Raw genomic sequence first — 19,600 nt, 5'->3', positions numbered from 1 at the left:
CAACGCACTGGGCAGTGGTTTGAGGCGCCCCCCCGCCCCCCGCCCCCCCCAGCGGCCCGAGAGCGGGAGGCAGTGCGGCAGAGCCATCCAGGCAGTCCCCGGGAGGTGACCCGCCGCGGCGCCCGGTCCAGCGCGCAGCCCGCAGGTCCCGGGCGCTTGCTGCTCTCTGGCGGCCAGAGCCGGGAACCCGAGAGGCAGGAATCGCGCCTTCTAACTCCGCGCGCCCAAGGGCACCGAGCAAGTGACCGCCAGGCTGGAGAAAGGGCGGGAGGAGGAAGGGGTTCGCAGCGAGAGAAAGAGGGGGAGAGGGAGCCCGGAGAGGCGCGAGGAAAGCGCTCGGCGCGGACGGCTGGGGGAGAGCGCGCGCGTGAGCACCCGCAGCCAGGCGGGGTGGCCGCCGCGGACCGGGGCGCCCGCCAGCGGCCCCTCCACACCCCGTCACGCCGGCTCCGCTGCGCTCAGAGCCCCTTTTGCCGGGGGGTGTGGGTGGCGCCCCGTTTCTCCGCGCCGGTCGCCCCCTCCTCCTTCCCGACGCTGCCCCTCCTCCGTCCCGCCCCCTGCGCCCAGTGGCGAGCACCGCAGTGGCCGCTGCCTGCGCCGCCCGGCCCGGAGCCGCCGCTTCGCCCGCTCGCCCGGGCGCGCTCAGAGAGCCGCGCGCACCGCCGGCCCCGGATCTTCGGTCCGACTCCGGGGCGGGTCTCCGGGATCCCCGGCCGGCCCCGCTGCACCCGCGGGTAAGCCGCGCCCCGCGTCCCGGGACTTGGGCAGGACCCCGACGGGGCCGCGACGCTGGGTTGGAGTCGACGCCCGGCGGCTATGCCCGGCGCCCCCCTCCCTGCCGGCCGCTCGCCCTGCGCCCGGGCCCGGGCCCCGACGGCCGCGCGTTGAGATGACTTTCCGAGACCTCCTGAGCGCCAGTTTCGAGGGACCCCGCCCGGACAGCGGCGCCGGCGGCTCCAGCACCGGCGGCGGCGCGGGGGGCGCGGGCGGCACGGCCGCCTCGGAGGGCCCGGCGGTGGGCGGCGTGCCGGGAGCCGTGGGCGGCGGCGGGGCCGGCGTGGTGGGCGCGGGCGGCGGCGAGGACAACAGGAGCTCGGCTGCCGAGCCGGGGGGCGCGGGCGCTGGCGGCGAGGTGAACAGCACAGCGGCCGTCGGGGGGCTGGTGGTGAGCGCGCAAGGAGTGGGCGTGGGCGTCTTCCTGGCCGCCTTCATCCTCTTGGCTGTAGCGGGCAACCTGCTGGTCATCCTCTCGGTGGCCTGCAACCGCCACCTGCAGACAGTCACCAACTATTTCATAGTCAACCTGGCCGTGGCCGACCTGCTGCTGAGCGCCACGGTGCTACCCTTCTCTGCCACGATGGAAGTGCTGGGCTTCTGGGCCTTCGGCCGGGCCTTCTGTGATGTGTGGGCCGCCGTGGACGTGCTGTGCTGCACGGCTTCCATCCTCAGCCTCTGCACCATCTCGGTGGACCGATATGTGGGCGTGCGCCACTCGCTCAAGTACCCAGCCATCATGACCGAGCGCAAGGCGGCCGCCATCCTGGTGCTGCTCTGGGTGGTGGCCCTCGTGGTGTCCGTGGGGCCGCTGCTGGGCTGGAAGGAGCCGGTGCCCCCAGACGAGCGTTTCTGCGGCATCACCGAGGAGGCAGGCTACGCGGTCTTCTCCTCCGTGTGCTCCTTCTACCTGCCCATGGCCATCATCGTGGTCATGTACTGCCGCGTGTACGTGGTGGCTCGAAGCACCACCCGCAGCCTCGAGGCGGGGGTCAAGCGCGAGCGCGGAAAGGCCTCCGACGTCGTGCTGCGCATCCACTGTCGGGGCGCCAGCGCCAACGCAGACGGGGCGCACGGAGGGATGCGCAGCACCAAGGGCCACACTTTCCGCAGCTCGCTGTCCGTGCGCCTGCTCAAGTTCTCCCGCGAGAAGAAGGCAGCCAAGACGCTGGCCATCGTCGTGGGCGCCTTCGTGCTGTGCTGGTTCCCCTTCTTCTTCGTGCTGCCGCTCGGTGAGTGACCCGCTCCCACCAAACCCTCCCTTCCTTCCTGAGCCAGGGACTGTGCCTCCCTGCGCCCGGACAGGGATGGCCCCTCAGGTGGCTCCACCTTAACGTAGAAGGTCCTCTGGTCTCTTAGGCAGGTGCCCACGCCCCGCTTTGTGGGGGACAACGGATGTTTCATAGACTTTGAACTTCTCCGCCCCTCCCCCTCTTGGTTGTCATTACAAGCGCAGGGGTTGTGTTACACTCCTGATCTCTCCACATATAAAAGATCAAGCTCCATGGAAATCTGTGCAGGCAGCTGCCCGTGGCATGTGGGGGGCTGGGTATATGCGGTCTCCATGTCCTCCCCCTGCCACATCCCAGACAGAAGTGCCAACCCCAGAGGTAGATGCACCAGTGGGTGGGTCTAAGTGTGTTCATTCATTCATGGGCAGCAGGCCCTGGGCATCACCGTGCAGATCCAGAGACACCAGGAGCCACAGCTCTCTCCCTGCTCTCACTCAGTTTAGAAGCTGCCTGAGCTCTGAGACCAGCTGGTGTGTGAGCGCCCTGGGCCCTCCATTCTGAAATCCCCTCTTGGAGGTGCAGGGGCTGGAGTGGCTGTGTGGGGGTGAGAAGGAAAGGGACTGGAGCAGGTTATCAAATAGAAAGTTAATGAGGTTGATCGCCATGTTTTAAATTTACTGGGTCATTTACCTCTTCCGGAGAACTTTCCTCTTTGTCTCCCCAGCCTCCCTGCCTTCCTGGAAGGTATCCTCTGGGGCTTCCTTGCACCTCTTAAAGCTCCTCTTGGCAAGCCCAGAGCTGGGTCAGCAGAGTAAGAGGAGGGGGGCCAGCAGCTCTGGGGACCCCTGGGCCCTAAGTGTTTGCCCACGCCCGCAGCTCAGCTGCCCCAAGCCTGGCAGCCCCTGCCTTTCCCAGCCTGGCTCCTTGCACACTGCGGCTGAGTCAGGAAGGGGACAATGGCCTCCCGCCTACTCCCCTGCAGGCCTTCTCCATGCAGCAGCCAGGGTGACCTTTATGCATTATAAATTAGAATGCACCTCTCTACTGAAGCCCCTCAGTGCTTTTCCTCTGCCCTGGGAACAAAACCCAAACTCTCCACCGTGGCCTACGAGAGAGTGACCTCCAAGTTTGTTATTGTCTAAACCAAAATGCGGCACTGGGAATAGTTACACTGGGAACAGGAGCGCAAACCAGGACAGTGGGGGCAAACCCAGCATGTGGCACCCCTCCTATTAGGAGGGCCCTAAGTAAGAAACCACCCACCCCTGGCTTCAAGGCACTGCTGCCTCTCCCTTGCTCACTGCTTCCTTCCCCTCCGACATTTCTCCGTTCCTGTCCAAGCCAAGCTCATGCCCTCGCACTTGCTCTGCCCTCTGTCTGGACTGCCCCACCCACCTACCCCACCCCCGCCTGCCTCCTTCCCTGCCCCTCTTCAGAGAGGACTTCCCAGATGCATCTCTGTCTTTGTCCTTTATCCCTCGGGACACAGGCTGTCCTCCCTAGCTACTTCCTTAGCTGTGCTCACATCTGTGTTGCTTGCTTAGTGTCTAACTGGGCCCCTGGCCCAGAAGTGCACCGCACCTACGGCATCCAGGGGTGCCTGGCGGATGAGAAACAATGGTGCAGGAAGCAAGGACTGCTCTGGGGGGCAGATCCAGCCCCCTATCTTTTTTTATGATTGTATTAAGAACACTTAGCCTGAGATCTACCCTCTTGATTAAGTGCACAATATGTAGACACAGCGTGATACAGCAGATTCATAGAACTTACTCATCTTGTTTAACTGAAACTTTATGCTCTTTGACGAACAACTTCGTAGTCCCCCCCCACACACACACACACCCCAATAACCACCCTGGCAGCCACCACACCACTCCTAGATTCTGTGATTTTGATAGTTTAGACACCTCATGCAAGTGAAAGCATGCCATCCTTCTGAAACTGGCTTATTTCTCTTAACGTAATAACCAACTCTCCTTAATATTGCTGCATATTAAGTAATATTAAATGGGGGTGTCTGACACCCATTTATGTGACCTAAAAAAAGTTAAATATAATAGCTAACTATTTTATAGTGGTTATAGTAAAAAATGAGTTGGGGTTTATTTATGGATTTTTTTTTAATCATGGAAAGTTCCAAACACATACGCAGGTTGACAGACCAAGTGATATTTGTTAGATTAATGGGGGGCTCAGATGCGGTCAGCCTGATTTGTCCATTATAAAGTGTCCCATCAGCCACTGATGGCCTGAACCCTATATCACCGGGCTTAAAGTGGTGATATCTGATTTCTGTCATTCCTTCTACGTTCATACACTAGACTTCTAAAAGGAATTTTGTACTAGCTGTTTGGTTGCTTGAAATAAGATCTATGCAGGAAAAGATTGCAGAAAATGATCATGTCCCATGATCTCCTTTATCGGAAGTAGAATTAATTCCTTAACATTCTTCCCAAAGCTGACCAGTTGGGGTTTTGTGAATACTGTAGTACCATGATTTTTAAATCTGTGATATAGTACAGACATCATGGTTGGAGTTTAACTTTTAAGTTGCCTCCTAAGATCTTTGGCACAACCAAAGAGATGTGAGAGTTTCCTCAATTTCTGGTCTGATAAGATGCTTCAAGCTTAGCTTGTGCTTTTTTCCCCCTGGGCTTAAAAGGAGCCATTTCTCCAAAGAGCCTAGTCTGTTTTCATGGAGAACAATCACTTAAGGGCCACAGTCTGAACTCAGCTGTTCGTTGCATCTGGGTTGGTTGGTCACTGACTCAGTAGGCAGGGTTAGGAAATAAATTGCATTTTCTGTGATGGGGGTGGACTTCTGTCCTGGGGCACAGGTCCCTCCTCCTCTGATGGTCTTGTCCTCTGCCCAACTCCTGCTGCTGTCTTTGTCCTAGATATCTCATGGACTGTTGATCATTTTGCCCCATTCATTAAAGACTTGGGTCACATGTTTTCTCCCCTACTCTCATCCCTACCCTGATGGTTAGTGTGACTCCACTGTACTGAGACTGGCCCATACTGACAGTGTGGCCTAGAAATCACAGTATTTTCCCTGCCCTCCTTTCCTGCTAGGGCCATATCCTGGTGTACGTACCATGTACCTTGATCTATGCTCACCCCCTCACCCCCCTGCAAATCCTCAGTGAATCTCTACCACCTGAGTTTATCTCCTCTTTGGCTCCCATTACATTGGCTTGCTCATTGACCTCAACCTGACCAAGCCTTCACATCTCTGCCCTTCATCTTGCTCTCCAGTCATTTAGGCCTCCCTTCCCTGGCTAGCAAGTCCCATGATGCATCACGTCACCCTCTCTTGCCATCTTCTACTCCCTCACCTCCAGCTACTTCTGTGAGTCTCAAACCCTGAATCAGATTATTGTCCACATGTGGTACACAGTGGTGCATCTGTACCATGTTTAACAGTTGGTTCTAGAGTGGGAGTGAATTTGTAGCATCTGCCCATCTCCATGGTGTAAGTATTCCCACCATGGTTAATTTCAGTCTACCAAAGAGATGTTTAAGTGGTTTGCAAAATTCTTGAAAATTTGGCAGTGAGTTCTCATGTACAGACTGGTGTCTAGCTGATCACTTAGTAAAGAAAAATCACACTTTCCAGAGTGAGGCCCCCTCCTCCTCGGGGTAGTTCTCAGGGTGTCCCCAAAGTCCTACACGTTCCCCTTCAACTCAGACTCTCCCTCCTAAGATATATTTCCTTCTTAAGAAATCTTTCTCTCTTAGTTTCTCCCTGGTCCTCCTTATCTTCGACCACTCCTCTGTCCACACACACAACGTGGAGATGTGTCCAGAACTTCTCCTAACAATGACTCTCCCTCAACTCTGTCTTATTAGAAAGGCTTATCTGATTCTTTACAATATAGCAATGAGGTCTGCTGGAGACAGGGGTCCCAGCCTCTCTTGGGGAAGGAGCTATTGAGCACCAGGGTCAGCTCCGGGAGCAGCTGGAGAACTAGGAGAGAGGAAGGGAGTCGGGGTCTGGGAATTCCTTTTCTCCAAGTCCTGGTGGCAGGCAGGAACCTGAATGTATAGAAGGGTATAGTATTTTTAACCCTGCTAAACTTTTTCTGACCAGAGAGAATGTCTGGCTGCAGAAAGAAAAGTCGTTAGGATGGAGTGGGTGGGAAAGGGGAGAGGTTGGGGTACAGCCTGATATTTCATGGTTGGCTACGATTTATGAGCAAGGCTGGCTGTGAATTCTGACGTTCTGCCAAGAATAAGTTCCCTTCTGGTGATGCCAGAGAGTGCCCTTAATCACAGTGCCCCAGACTTCAGAGCTCGCTCTACAGAGAGGCTCAGCCATTTTAGTCAGCCCCAGCCCAAACCAGCATCTCAGCAGCTCCTCCTGGACCTGCCCATTCCTGTTTCTTAGGAGGGGGGTCTGGCTTGTGGTGAGCCAGGCTGCAGACGCCCCCGTCCACCCCCAACTGCACAGGCCAACTCAATTTCCCCCACATTGTGTGGAGCAGGCTGACTTGCTGACACAGGAGGGTCCCTGCCTCCTCTGACCAGGGGCTGCCTGATCCCCCCGGATAGTTGCTCAGACTCCAGGCAGGGATGCCCTAAAACGCGGGTGGAAGGAAATCAGGTGGGTTCAAGATAATGGAGGTCTGCATTAGAGAACAAGATCAAGAGCAGAGAGAAGCAGGCAAGAGTTGTGTTTGTGGTTCTAGTGGGGCAACCAGGCTCAGGACAGGCAGGCAGGGGGTCCAGGAGGCTCTGATGACAACTGAGCCTCCCAGCCCTACAGGAATCTCTATTTGCTTTCTCTGGGCTCTTTCTCTCTGGCACATTGTCTGTGATCTCACCTCTTCTGTAGCCACGCCTCTCGTAGCAGCCCCCCATAGCCATTGGGGTGATGCCCCCTTATATCCCCAGCCCCTAAGCTCAGGTGTGCACACGTACGCATGGCCACACCCCTACTCCAGGTGTCCACAGTCAGACACGCGTGCCCGGCACCCACGCTGCCAAGCGCCTTCTGCATTAACACCATCAAGGCCGCAGGTGATGGCCACAGAGGCTAGTGGCACAAAAAGCCTGACCAACTCATGTCCTCTGCAACAGTCATCTCCTGACTGTGTCCTCACCACCTCTTCACATAGGTGGGTAAACATGGCCACTGCCCCCACTCCAGCCCACCTGTCCCATGGGGAGGAAGGGACATGAATGTGCTCACTCATCCCCTGCTTTTCTCAGCAGCGGGAAGAGGTTTGGGGGGGCACACTAGAACTAAGCCCTGGGTTGTGGTTTGGGGACCAAGCAAAACATCTCGACGACACATCCATGCCGTCTTGGGCATCAGCCGTCCTGCCCACCTGTGACTACGCAGGTGCCTCTCTTCACCAACCTTCTCCCGTTGCAAAGCAGCGGAGGCAGCTCCTCCCCAGGCTGCCGCCCATGACCAGGCAGGCCTCTCTGACCTCTCCCTTTCAGGGGCAACTCTTTTCTGCCCGCTTGCGTCTATGCAAGCGTCCTTGACCCCCCATCTCTTTTTACAATAAACCTGCCCTTTTGGCAAAGAGTGTCTTGGGTCGGGTCTCAGTGCAGAGCCTGATGGGGGATCTCGTGTGAGCAATGGCCTGCGGCAGCGCTGGGAGACACCTGCGAGGAGGGAGGGAAGCAAGTAGATGGGAGACAGGAACAGCCCCTTCCAGGCCTCTAAGTTTAGTCTCAGGCTGACTCGTGGGGAGCTCTGGGGCAGGGCGGCAGCCCAGAACTGTGCCACCGAGGCAAAGGGGCTGGCCTCGCGGTCTCCACACACAGCCCGATCCGTCTGTCGCCGGCTGCCTCCTTGGAGGGGAGTGGCCCTTCCCGGGTGAAGCCTCTCCCGGTGGCGGCGGCTGAGGGCGCTTCTCCAGAGAAGGAGCAACTCTCCGCTCACACCCACTCATCCTGAGCTGTGTAGGTCACAGGGTCTTGCCATGAGGGAGGAAGGCAGCTGTTGGAGGGTTTTGAGCCTGGGTGTGACAGGATCGCTTTACAAATCATCCCAACTGCTGGGCTGAAGATAGGTTCAAGGTGCGAGGGTGTAAGCAAGAAACAGGAGGCTGCTGAACTCCCTGAGGGGATGATGGTGTCTGGATAGGTTAGAGGGCTCCAGGGGGAGGCTCATGGTTGAGTCCTGACCTCATCTCCCTCATCTCTGCCCTCAGTCTCTCCATTCTATCCCCACCAGTCTCTGTCATTCTGCAAACAGCAGAGCCACCTCTGGGCCTTTGCACGTGTGGTTCCTGCTGCCTGCGGTGCTCCTTGCTCAGATGTGCATGTACCTCATTCAGCTCTTTATTCAAATGTCACATTCTCAGCAGGTTTTCCCTGACCACTATATCCAAAATTGATATCACCTCTCCCAAACACACACACACACACACACACACACACACACACCCTTCCTGTTTTCCTTCCCTGCTTTACTTTTTCTCCTTAGATTCTTAGACCATCTAGTACCTTTACATTTTCTCATTTACCCTCTATACTGCCAGCCTCGCACAATGAAATATAAGCTTCCTGAGGGCAGCATCTGCATGAGATGCCAGTGGAGATGTCTCGGATGCTGTTGGATCTGGGTCTGAGAGTTGAGAAAGCAGTCTGAGCTGAAGATAGAAATGTGGGCATTTCTTCTGCTCCTCACTCTGTCTCTGGTGAATCCTCTCACCCCCCACCCCAATCTCTGGCCTGCACCCCAGCTCTTGTATGCATAAATAAATAAATCTTTAAAAAAAAAAAAAAGAAATGTGGGCGATGTTAACCAAATCAGTATTTAAAACCATGAGCCTGGATAAAATTTCCAGGTGAAGGTAAAGAGAAGCGATATAAGACCCTTCTTATAAGAAGCAGTGGGGACATGAGGAAGAAGCAGCAAAGGAAACTCACGTGGAGTGGAAGGCCAAGAGAGGGGTGTTCCATCCTGGAAGCCAGGGGTGAGATGAGAAGCACCCCCGATGCCTGAGAGCAGTCTCTGCCTGGTGCAGGGCTGTGTAGCAAAGCAGTGGAGTGAAAAGCAGGTGCGGAGGAGGTGACTGTAGGTGTGGGTGGGAAGGAGGGAGTGAGGCACAGCCGACAGCCAGCCGAGGGAGCACAGCTGTATGTCGGGGAGCAAGCTCGTGGGCCACTCATGGACCGAGAGTCCTGTCCAGGAGGAGGGACACGAGCCCTGGGCAGGAGGAGAGACTCCTTCCTACCCACAAGAAAGAGGTGAGGGAGATTTGAGCGGATCCCCAACTTCATCATCTTCTGTTTTCTCTGTGAAAAAGGAAGTGAAATCAGCATCTCTGGAGAAGCAGGAGGGAGTGGGTGCAAGGCTTGTAGAGAGGGAAAAGGCCAAGGGAGCCAGGGTGGGAGAGGGGAAGCAGCTGAAAGTGGGCGGAGAGGTCGCTGGAAACACAGGGCACAGAGCTGAGGCCGGCTCTGAGCCTGTGCAGGGACTGGGCATTCGCTCCAGAGTTAGCATCAGGCTGGAGAGGACAACCTCAATCCAGAAGGTCATGGGCCCAGAAGGCTCGAGAAGAGCATGGCTGAAGGGCCAGTGAGTAGGAGTCAGCCAAGCAGAGAAGGAGACAAAAGAAAAAAGAGATGAAAGGAGAAATGCAGAGGGCTGGCAGCCAGTCAAAGCGCAGATGAGAGAGAGAGAGAGAGGACAGGAAGTAGTGGTCAGCAGTGAAAATGATTTTGAAGCGAAGGATTGAAATGCTCGGGCCATATTTTAAAAGGATCCCCCACCTGCTGTGCGATACCAGAGCAGGACAGGGGCAGAGAGCCCACTGAGAAGGACACAGCAGGTAGGTGATCACAGTAGCTTGAACCAAAGGGGTGAGAGGGAGTGGCACAAAGTGGGGGGATCCCGGGACCAACAGAAGTTAGTGATGGATGGGGGGCCGTCCAAGAACGTATGGCGTGTGTCCAGCAAGGAGTCCCATTAATCATACTGGGTTGTGTATTTGAGAGTTGCTAAGGGGGCAGATCTTGAAAGTTCTCATCACAAGAAAAAAAAAATTCAACTCTGCGTGATGGATGTTAACTGACTCCTGGTGATCACTTCACAATGTGTACAAATATCGAATCAGTTTGTTGTAGACGCGAAACCAACAGACTGTTCTATGTCGATTATAGCTCAAAAAATAAAAGGTGTGAAGTCCCTACAATGAGCCAGTCATGGTGTGGGGCGCTCACTGTTTAAGGACGAGAGAGGCAGGCACCCAAAGTTTGCCTGTGGTGTTCTTGGCACTTGGAAGAAGGCTTCCAGGAGGAGGTGTCATTGGAGCTGGTACTACCAGGTGGCGGAAGAAGGAAGGGCATGCCAGGAGGGTCCAAAGTTCAGAGGCAAAATTGGGGAGCCCACTGTGGCCAGAGAGGCACAGAGAAGCTAGTGTGGCCACTCGACTGGTGCCCATGAAGACAGACTAAGGCCACATAGAGAAGCAGGACCACAAGAGAAAAGAGGGTGAGGGGGTGCTTCTGGGTGCCCGGATGGAGAGGTGGGAGCTGAGGGAGGGCATCCCACCAGGAACTTGTCTTCCAGTGACAACTGTCAGGATGCATTAGCACAGCTTCATGCCTACAAGACAGGCTGTCAGAGACTCTTGCAAAAGGCAGCGGGTCCATGAGAGAAGCTGTGGGGGCAGCAGGGTGAGCCAGGGTTCCCGGAAGGGATAGACCTCAGCACTCTATGCAGAGGCAGGTGTGAGGTTCAGAACCACCGTCTGTGAGGGGAGTTGCTCCCGTGACACTGAAGCCTGAGGCACAGAAATCCGTCTCTTCTGGCAAGACATCTGCATGGCGGGCAGAGCCAATGAAACAAAGTGGCAGAGGCTGTAGGTGGCCACCCATCTCCCCTGCAAGAGGTCAGCTTCCTCCAGGCACCAGCCTTTGCCAGGGACTTACTCTGCCCACTAAAATCCCCAGTGAAAGTTCATACCCCACTGGAGCACCCAGCCAATGACTGACAGGAATGGGTAGAGATACCCCACGTCCGAGCATCTCCTACAAGGCCCCATATTTACACCTCCCTGGTGGGATCACTCTGAGGTTTCTATTCTCCCTTGTCTCCCCTGTCTCCCCAGGTGCCCATGGTGGCAGCGAACTCAGAAACTGCTACTGGCTCCTCTTTCCTTTCTTTTCCCCACTCCACTACTGTTGTTTCATTTACCTTGCAAATTAGCGGCCTGCATATGAATCCTTGTTTCAGGGTCTACTTCTGGGAGAGCCCCAGTAAGACAGAAGCTCAGAGGACACAGCAGGAACGTGTTGGGGTTGGCAGGTGAGGCTAGGGTCCCAGCCACTTTGTGGGTAAGGAATTCCCAGCGGGCAGCTGACTTCCGCACAGGTTAGTGGGGCAGAAGTGAGGATGCTGATGCTTACAAGGCCCAGGCCACGCTACAGTATGCCCAGGATCCCGCCCTTCTGGGTAAAACTCTGCTGATAGCGATGCCCTTTGGCCGGCTTCAGGCTTGGGGCTGAAAGCATAGCCCACTGATTTGTCATTCTGGACTAAATATAAAAGAATTGGCCTGAGTCAGAAAGTTATTTTCAGCATTCTGTCTTACTTTGCAGTCGTTGAGGGATGCTGTGTGGAGAGCCGCCTTCCTGGAGTCTGAGGCCCACCCTGGTGACCCCCCACATTCCAGAAACAACTGCCCAACTCCTGTCCCAAAGGAGATCTGCTTCTCAGCACACCCTGCTGATGCCCCAGCGCCCCCAAACCCACCGGGTCTCCACTTGGGAGTGGGAAACCGCATCCTCTCCCTGACCTGAGGGCTCTCTCGAGAGCTGCAGAAATGTGGAGGGGCAGTGAAGAGACACGAATATTTATCACGAGTATTTAGTAAGTGCCTGCAAAATGCTGGGCCCTGAAACTTATGCCTCTTCAAAAATCCTTTCCAGAGAATATTACTATCTGCATTTCACAGAAAGAGAGAAAGGAAATGATACTCGATGGCCAGAACTTGCTCAGGGCTTCTTGAAGGTTTGAAAGGGCCGTGCCATGTGGTGCCACATGGCCCTCCCCTCCCTCCATGGTGCCCCTCGGTGCCAGGGAGTCTCTATGCCAGGGGTGGGATGGTGATATACAAGGGCCCCAGATCAAAGAAAGGTGCACAGCACCTCTGGCCCGCAGTGCGGAACTCTGATCTTACATCTTTGGGACCAGGGAAAGAGAGACCCCAAGATTTGTCCAGGACCCTTACCCTGAACTCTCAGCCTTGCAGGCACTTGCAGCCTCTGCCGGCGAGAGGACACCCCTGCCCTCTGCCCCCTGCCGCTGCAGATGAGGGGGCTGAGAGAGTGGACTTTGCACCGGACCAGGCCTCTGCCCTGTCAGGTGTCTGCAGAGACATGACACCTTTGGGTCCGTGGTAGGGATGCCGGGGAGAAGTTTGTGGAAGGAGGGCCTTCCTGGCACAGCTTAGACCCAGGTGTCCCCCCCCCTCACTTGCTTCCTCAAAGCCTTCCCTGACCACCTCACCGGAACAGCCCACAGCCCTGCATTCCCACAGCCTTGGGCATGGTGTTATGAGGCCCCCTCTCTCCCCTGCTTACAGTCAGCCATGGCTCCTAGCTGGCCACAAAATAAAAGTCAAACCTCCCAACCTCTAAGGGCCTCCATCTATCAGATGAACTTCTCTGAGCATCTCCTACAGGGCCCCATATTTACACCCCCTTTACCCACCCGTCCCTTCCATTCCTAAAACCCTGTAACTCGCCTCACCCCTGCCGGCTCCTCTAAGTTCCTGGAGGCCATATGCTGAGGCTGAGCCCCATATTAAGCAGCACCCCCACCCTCCCTCTCCTGCCCCTGCATTCCCGTGATATTTGATCCACCTGCTCCAGGGGAGTGAGGTCACGGTTGCCAGAGCCCAGGTGCCAGGTTTGGTGTAAGTCAACACCTAATTCAGGATTCTTATCCTTTAGGTGCTAGGGACTACTGAGGCATCTGGAGAAGTCTGTGAAACCTTCTCAAAGTCATGCTTTCACATGCATGAAGTAAAATACAAAGGATTGTAGGTGAAACCGGTTTTTGACAAGTGGAAACTTGTCAAGAGATTTTTAAATGAAATTTGGGATTTGACACATTCACACATTAAATAACAAGATCTAGTGATGCCTTCTAATGACTGCTTTTGCCAAATAGTGAGAAGCTAGGCACTATTCAAAACATCTGCAACAGCTAGATGTGGTAGGAAAATATCTTTGGGAACTGCTGATATTAGGTTGAAACACATGCAGCTGGCTATGTTGTGCCAGCTTCTACCTATAAAAATGGTGCTTTCCTGCCATCGTGTCTAATTCTTCTCTGTTGCCTACACCCATCATTAAAGAAGATGCTCAGGGCCTCCCCCGTGGCACAGTGGGTTGAGCGCTGCACTGTGAAGCCGTCAGCAGCCTCTGCAGCGTGGGTTCGATTCCCGGCCAGCCAGGGAAATTCCCACATGGTGCAGCAGACCTCTTCTGTCTCACCTGCTGCTCCCCTCAGCAGTGTATTTCAGTCAGTCTGCCTGTTCTGTTCCCCACTCTGTCTCTGGTGAGTCCTCTCACCCCCTGCATCTCTGGCCTGTACCCAGCTCTTGTATAAATAAAATCTTAAAAAAATAAAAATAAAAAAAGACTATTTAAAAAAAGAACATGCTCAACTTCAGGTAAATGTATAACCTGAAAATGATTATTTTTTTCCCATGCAAGTTCATGGGGCCCCTGAATCATATCAGCGCCCCTTTTGGGGGAGATATCCTGAGAGTCCCTACTTGACAGCCAAGGCTGCTGGGGTGCCGAGGATTACCGCCCCTTTGCTCCAGAAGGAGAGTCTCTCCTGCCAGGTCATCTAACCAGCTTCAGTCTCTGCTCCCCGCAGGCTCCCTGTTCCCGCAACTGAAACCTTCTGAGGGCGTCTTCAAGGTCATCTTCTGGCTGGGCTACTTCAACAGCTGCGTGAACCCGCTCATCTACCCTTGCTCCAGCCGCGAGTTCAAGCGCGCCTTCCTGCGCCTCCTGCGCTGCCAGTGCCACCGACGACGCCGCCGCCGCCCGCTCTGGCGCGTCTATGGCCACCACTGGCGAGCGTCCACCAGCGGCCAGCACCCCGACTGCGCCCCCGGCCCGGACGCCGCGCCCCCCGGGGCCCCGCTGGCTCTCATCGAACCCTCCATCCCCGGCTCCCCAGAGGCGCAGGCTCCGGTGCCCGCCCGTCGAAAGCCGACCTGCGCCTTCCGAGAGTGGAGGCTGCTGGGGCCGTTCCGGAGACCCACCACCCAGCTCCGCGCCAAGGTCTCCAGCCTGTCGCACAAGATCCGCTCCGGGAACGCGAGCGCGCCCCGCGCAGAGCCCGCGTGCGCCCTGCGCCCCGCGGTGGAGGCTGTGTCCCTGAGCGTCCCCCAGGACCTGGCCGAGGGCGCCACCTGCCAGGCCTATGACTTGGCCGACTATGGCAACCTCAGAGAGACTGATATTTAAGGACACCCCCCCCAACCCCCAAGTAGGGAGTCCACAGGGAGAGGGCGGAGAGCAGGGTGAGCACGAGGTGTGGGCTGTGGGGCGTGGGGCTGCAGCCCACCGGAATCAGCCACCAGGACACTGAAGGAGGCGCTGCTCTGTGGCCTGCTTTCCGAGCTGGGACTGGACAGGGCCCTTGGAGGACGGAAAGTCACGGCCCCTCCTGGACACGGCTGCCCTCAAGTCCTGCTTCAGGAGGGAGAGGCTGCGGGCCTCCATTTGCTCCCAGTTCCTGTTTGAGAAACACCACCCCATCCACGACCTGAACCCTGGGCTACAACCTGCCCTCCTCTCGGGGCGAGGCCTTGCCTGGCTGCCCCCCATGCGGCTCCTAGGGAAAAAGTCAGAGGGGCCAGGGTTTCTCAAGGGACAGCTTCTCCTGACTCTTCAGCGGAGGAACCCAGTGGGCCTGCCACTGCCACCCGCAGCTTTGGTGGCAGATGGGATGGCCACCCTGAAAGCCTGTTGTATTTACCCACGGGCCCACTCCACCCTACTCAGGTTCCTCCATGCACACCCCATCACCTGGCCCTGACCCTATTACTCCCCCCCCAAGGGCCTTACTGTTTACACTCTGTACATAGCTCCTGTGCCTGTGCCCCTCACTTCTCGCTGGGATCCAGAGCCGTCCAATGGGGAGAGCCTTGTCATTTTAGGACATATTTATTGGGGAGAGTACTTCTATTTTGTGCAAACCGTGCAGACTGTCCCTCTTTAGTTTATAACCCATAAAGGACTTTTTTTTTTCCCTAAAACCCTTCAAGCACTAAAGGTCCACAAGAGGCTAGACTGGGTCTGCGTCCACATTTCTAGTTTCAACTTAACTGTCTCCTTAACTCCTAGCTGCTGTCCTTTGGGATTTTCAGTCTGACCGTGGACTTGGGAAATTTTGTTGGCTTTTAAAACTGACGTGATTTGTCTTGGGAACCAGACAGTGACCATAAGCACAAGTCTGCTTTGTCAGTCCCCAGATGCATCTGTGAAGCGCTGAGGGCCTCGGTGAGGAACAGGGGCCATCAGTGAGATGGGTGGACAATTATGAAGCCCAAGCGGGCACTCACAAGGTGAGTGAGAGCGCCCCTTCCGAGGAACCATGCTTGGTAACTGAGAAAAATGTCCACACCATTGACATTCCCCAGAGAGGCGGGCAGTGGAGACTTCAGCTGGCTAATGCCAACCACATATGTCCAGTTGGCATGCAGGCCACAGCTGTGGCCGGTGAAAGGAGAGCTGGTTAGATAGCACCCTGCAGGGGCTGAGTGGGGTGTTCTGAAACCAGAAGAGCCAGCTGCTGGGGCCAGCATGGACCAAGTTTCCACCCCATACTAGGGAGGTAGTCGGTTTGAAAGGTCACTACAATTTTGGATCTTACACCCCAGCCTCACAAGGCAGTCGATACCAGGACTTGCGAGAGACATTTCACCCCATGGGCGTAGAACAGGTCAGGACTTTAGGCTTGGCACCTCCCCTGCCTCTCCAAGGCACAAGAAGGGCAGTTGAAGGCAGGTGCATAAAGCATGTACACCCCAAAGGGGGCCCCACTTTGCAGTACACTGACTGTCCTACAACTGGGGCCCCAGCGGACAGTCCTCACTGTCTTCCCACAAAGGTGGGGGGGGGGTTAGTTAAGTCAGCTGTGTGTCATGGGGTGCACACCAGTGTAAGAGGATTAAACACTGGCCTCCAGGCAGGGGCTCAGCATCAGGCTTGGTTTGGAGCAGGCCTCTGAAGGGGCGAATGCTGGCTCCCACAGCCAGGGCAGCAGAGCCCGCAGGTAAGCAGTGGGGGCAAGGGAGCAGAGTGGAAGGGAGCTACAACTGGAAGGTTTTAGGGGGCACCTCCCTGCCCTAGATAGTGGGCATGCAGGCGGGTGGGTGGCTGCTGGCCCAGTTCTTTCTCTAGGCACCGTGCACAACCAGAAAATGTGTCTGATGTCCAAGCCTCAGCCCCTGTGGCCTGCACACAGGGGCCCTCTGCATACAACTGCCTCCTCCTGTACCCCCCACACCAGGTACTGAGCCTTCGGGAGACAGGGGAGGGCTGCAGGGCCCCTGAGAGGCCAAGCCTCAGTGGGGGCGTCTGGGGACCAGGTTCTCATCAATAAAGCACTGAGCTGCTGACTTGGTCTCAGGGCATGACAAAGGGTCTCAGAGTGGCCCAGAGGGCTGGAGGGGCCAGCAGCAACCCTCTGAAGGAGGGAGCTGCTTGCAAGTGATTTGGAGACACCCTGGACGAAGTGCGTTCACTGCACCATCTCCCAGGTCCTCGGGTGCCCCAAGCCCCAACAAGGTCCGCACATGTGATTGGAGAGACTGTCCCTGAGGGACAGATAAAAAATGAGGCCATAGTTTCCAGGGGCACCTATGAAACATGGAGGCAATGGGGGTAGAGAGGGAGACTCTCCAAGCCCATCCATGGGGGAGGCCAGTGGGACTTTGTGAGTGGGAAGAGGAAGATCCTGGGAAATCAGAAGCAGCCTCCGGAGGTCTGCATTGTCCAGCCACGCTCTCATCCTTAGAAAGCCTCACTCCTGCCCCCCTCCCCGCAAGACTTCCAGCTCCAGTACACCCTCCCCGCCCCCCCCCCCCCATTTCACGCGGGCCTCTTGCCACCCATCTTGCATTGCTTCCCACACCCTCTCCGGGACCTCTGTCCCAGCATCCCCCAGAGCCGCTTTTGCAAGTCACCTGGGACCTTTCATTTCCTTGGTCTCCTCCCCTCTGCCCCTGCCTCGGCCCACACTGGTTGCCACCCCTGCCTCTCCCTGCGGAGCTCCGCCCCGGGACCTCTGCTGCCCTCACCCTGTGGTCTCTCCTGCTCAAGCTCCTCTCTCCGCCCTTAAATGTCCCCCAGGGTTTGTTCCTTTCTCAACTTGCCACACAGTCTCATCCACTCCACAACGTTCAACGGCCACTTGTCGTCAATGGCTCCCCAGGGTCAGTCTCTAGCGGCAGATACGTGCGTTCACCCTCCTGCTAGATGACTCCCAGGCACCCCAAACACAAGCCCACATCTTCCTGCAAAGCCTTCTCCTCTGTTCCACGAGATGTGACAAGCCTCGTGTCGAGGCTTCAGGGTCCAGAGGCCCTGAGCTTGCCCACCGCACACCCCTCCTAATCTCCCCCTTGCTCAGAACAAAGCCCTGACTTCCTCTGGCCTCCCAGCTCACACCAAGGCCATCCTAAGAGAGGCCCTATCTGCCTCCAGCACAGGGAGAGGGCTCTCTCCTCAGGGCGGCCTGAGGCTGACGGGGTGTTCATGAAGTCCTGGACCTACAAAGTCTGCCCACTGCGGGGACACTGCCCGCTGCCCACCTGTGGCTGGCTCTACCGCGCCTTCTTTGCAAGACCCTCACCCCAGCTGGCTCCACCGTTTTCAAGGGAGTCCAGCCTGCGTCCTCCCCCAGCCAGGGAGCCAGCTGTGCCTGGGCTTCTGCAGGAACAACTGCTCCAGCTCGCCAAGCCTCCCATGGGTGCCCATGCCCTGCAGGCCCCGCCCTGCCCCCTCCAGGCAGTCCCTTGGTCCCTTCTTCTCCAGGCGCTGACTGATCCTGGGGAAAGGTTCGGGACCTCAGTTGCCCTCCCCGGAATGACCTGTCGGAGCTCGGATTCCTCAGCACCCTCCTCACCCTGTTTCTATTCCCATCCTGTTGCACCCCCAGGGGTTACATGTTCACCGACCACTTGGAAAGAATTTCCTTTTTTTCCTTCGTGTGGCTCCAACGAAGCACAAAACCAGATGCTTGTAAAGGCTAAACCGGTCCCGCAGCCTCTACCCAGAATAGCTTTCTGGGGAGCCGGCCGGACCCAGGTGGAGTGAGGGCTCAGGGAAGAGGGCTGCATAGGGCTCTCCTGAAGGTCTGGGCTGGCATATCTTTCCAAGGGGCATTTCCACCCCTTGTTGGGAACTGGGAGGCAAAGTCCTGGACTCCAAGTTCATCTTCAAATTGTACTGCCGTGGGGGAGAAACAGGAGTTGCAGGATGCATGCAGAATCAAGAAGACATCCAGGAACTAGGGCCCCATAGGCTGAGCTTTGAGAAGCAGGAGCCAGACCAAGGGAAGGAGGCACTGGAGGCTGCTCCAGCGACCTCACCTGAGACCTTTCGGACCCTCCTTCCAGGAGGTCACCTTCCACATGGCTCTCCACGCTTCGTGCCTGCACCTCTTTCTGCCCTGCCAGAAACGGAGGGAGTCTCGTTCCCGAGAGACCCAGATTGGTCCCCCTCATCTTTTAAGCCAAGTCACAGGGGTCATGGGTCTCTAGCCAGCCCGTGCACTGGCTCATTTGGGGTCAGTCTGACCAGCTGGGCAGGCAGCTGGGCGCAAGAGGATGGGGCCCCCCACCAATCTCTACACGCTCTTTTCTCTGGGCATTCTCTGGCAAACTCCTGTGATTCTCCCTCTCGTAGCTGCCGCTCGTCCTCACATAGCCATTCTGCCTCAGCGTCTCCTGATGACTTGGGATAGAGGCACATATTCTTTAGTGGGTTACAAAATGTACAAATCATAGAATATTGTTTGTTCATTCCTGAATTTAAAACTTTCATGTGTTAAAAGAGCTATGAACAGCATTGAGTGGGAGAAAACATCTACAATTCATATCACAGACAAAGAGACTATAGACTTGATATATTTTTTATATTTCTGCAAATCATAGGAAGACAACACAGAAATAATGGCTAAGGGACAGAACAGAAAATTCCCAGGGGAAAAGAAACTCAAATGACTAATAATAATCATAAGAAAAAAATATGATGAGTTGGGAAATGCAAATTAAAATAAACCCAAATGAGATGCCCTGGGTCACCTACCTGCTAACAAACAATCAAACAAAAATGGATGTTTCTGTGACACTGACTGATGGCAACTTGCATGGATATAAGCACTCTCTGAGCTGGATGGGTGGGAGTATAACTTGCCAAACTTCTTTTCAGGATCATTTGACAGCATCTTAAAAACTGAGAATAATTATGCCTCGTGATCCAGCGACCTGCTTGTGTGTGTACACACAGAGGCGTTCTCTGTGGCTATCACAGCATTGTTTTAATAATGAGCAATCATAAAATGGCCATCCTCAGCAAAATGAATGCTTACA

The 19,600-nt window shown here is 55.9% G+C and overlaps 1 protein-coding gene across 1 annotated transcript; it reads left to right on the top strand.

Moving 5' to 3' along the window:
* The first annotated feature begins 837 nt into the window (after positions 1-837).
* On the top strand, positions 838-15,765 carry ADRA1D (adrenoceptor alpha 1D). Its single transcript, XM_037498642.2, has 2 exons — positions 838-2,006; positions 13,867-15,765. The coding sequence occupies exons 1-2, from the start codon at positions 890-892 to the stop codon at positions 14,463-14,465; spliced, it is 1,716 nt and encodes a 571-aa protein (XP_037354539.1). The 5' UTR covers positions 838-889; the 3' UTR covers positions 14,466-15,765.
* Positions 15,766-19,600: the final 3,835 nt, after the last annotated feature.

The sequence above is a fragment of the Talpa occidentalis genome, unplaced genomic scaffold (genome assembly GCF_014898055.3).
Source record: "Talpa occidentalis isolate TD23 unplaced genomic scaffold, MPIMG_talOcc4v2.1 talOcc4.10, whole genome shotgun sequence".
Taxonomy (NCBI): Eukaryota; Metazoa; Chordata; class Mammalia; order Eulipotyphla; family Talpidae; genus Talpa; species Talpa occidentalis.
Note: the sequence above shows the minus strand (reverse complement) of the source record. Positions and strands in the feature narration are given on the sequence as shown.

Bases quoted from the DNA above. Each gene is read 5' to 3' on its own strand.
- ADRA1D (XM_037498642.2), top strand. From the start codon at position 890: ATGACTTTCCGAGACCTCCTGAGCGCCAGTTTCGAGGGACCCCGCCCG. The intron at 2,007-13,866 runs GTGAGTGACCCG...TGCTCCCCGCAG, and splicing joins CTTCTTCGTGCTGCCGCTCG to GCTCCCTGTTCCCGCAACTG.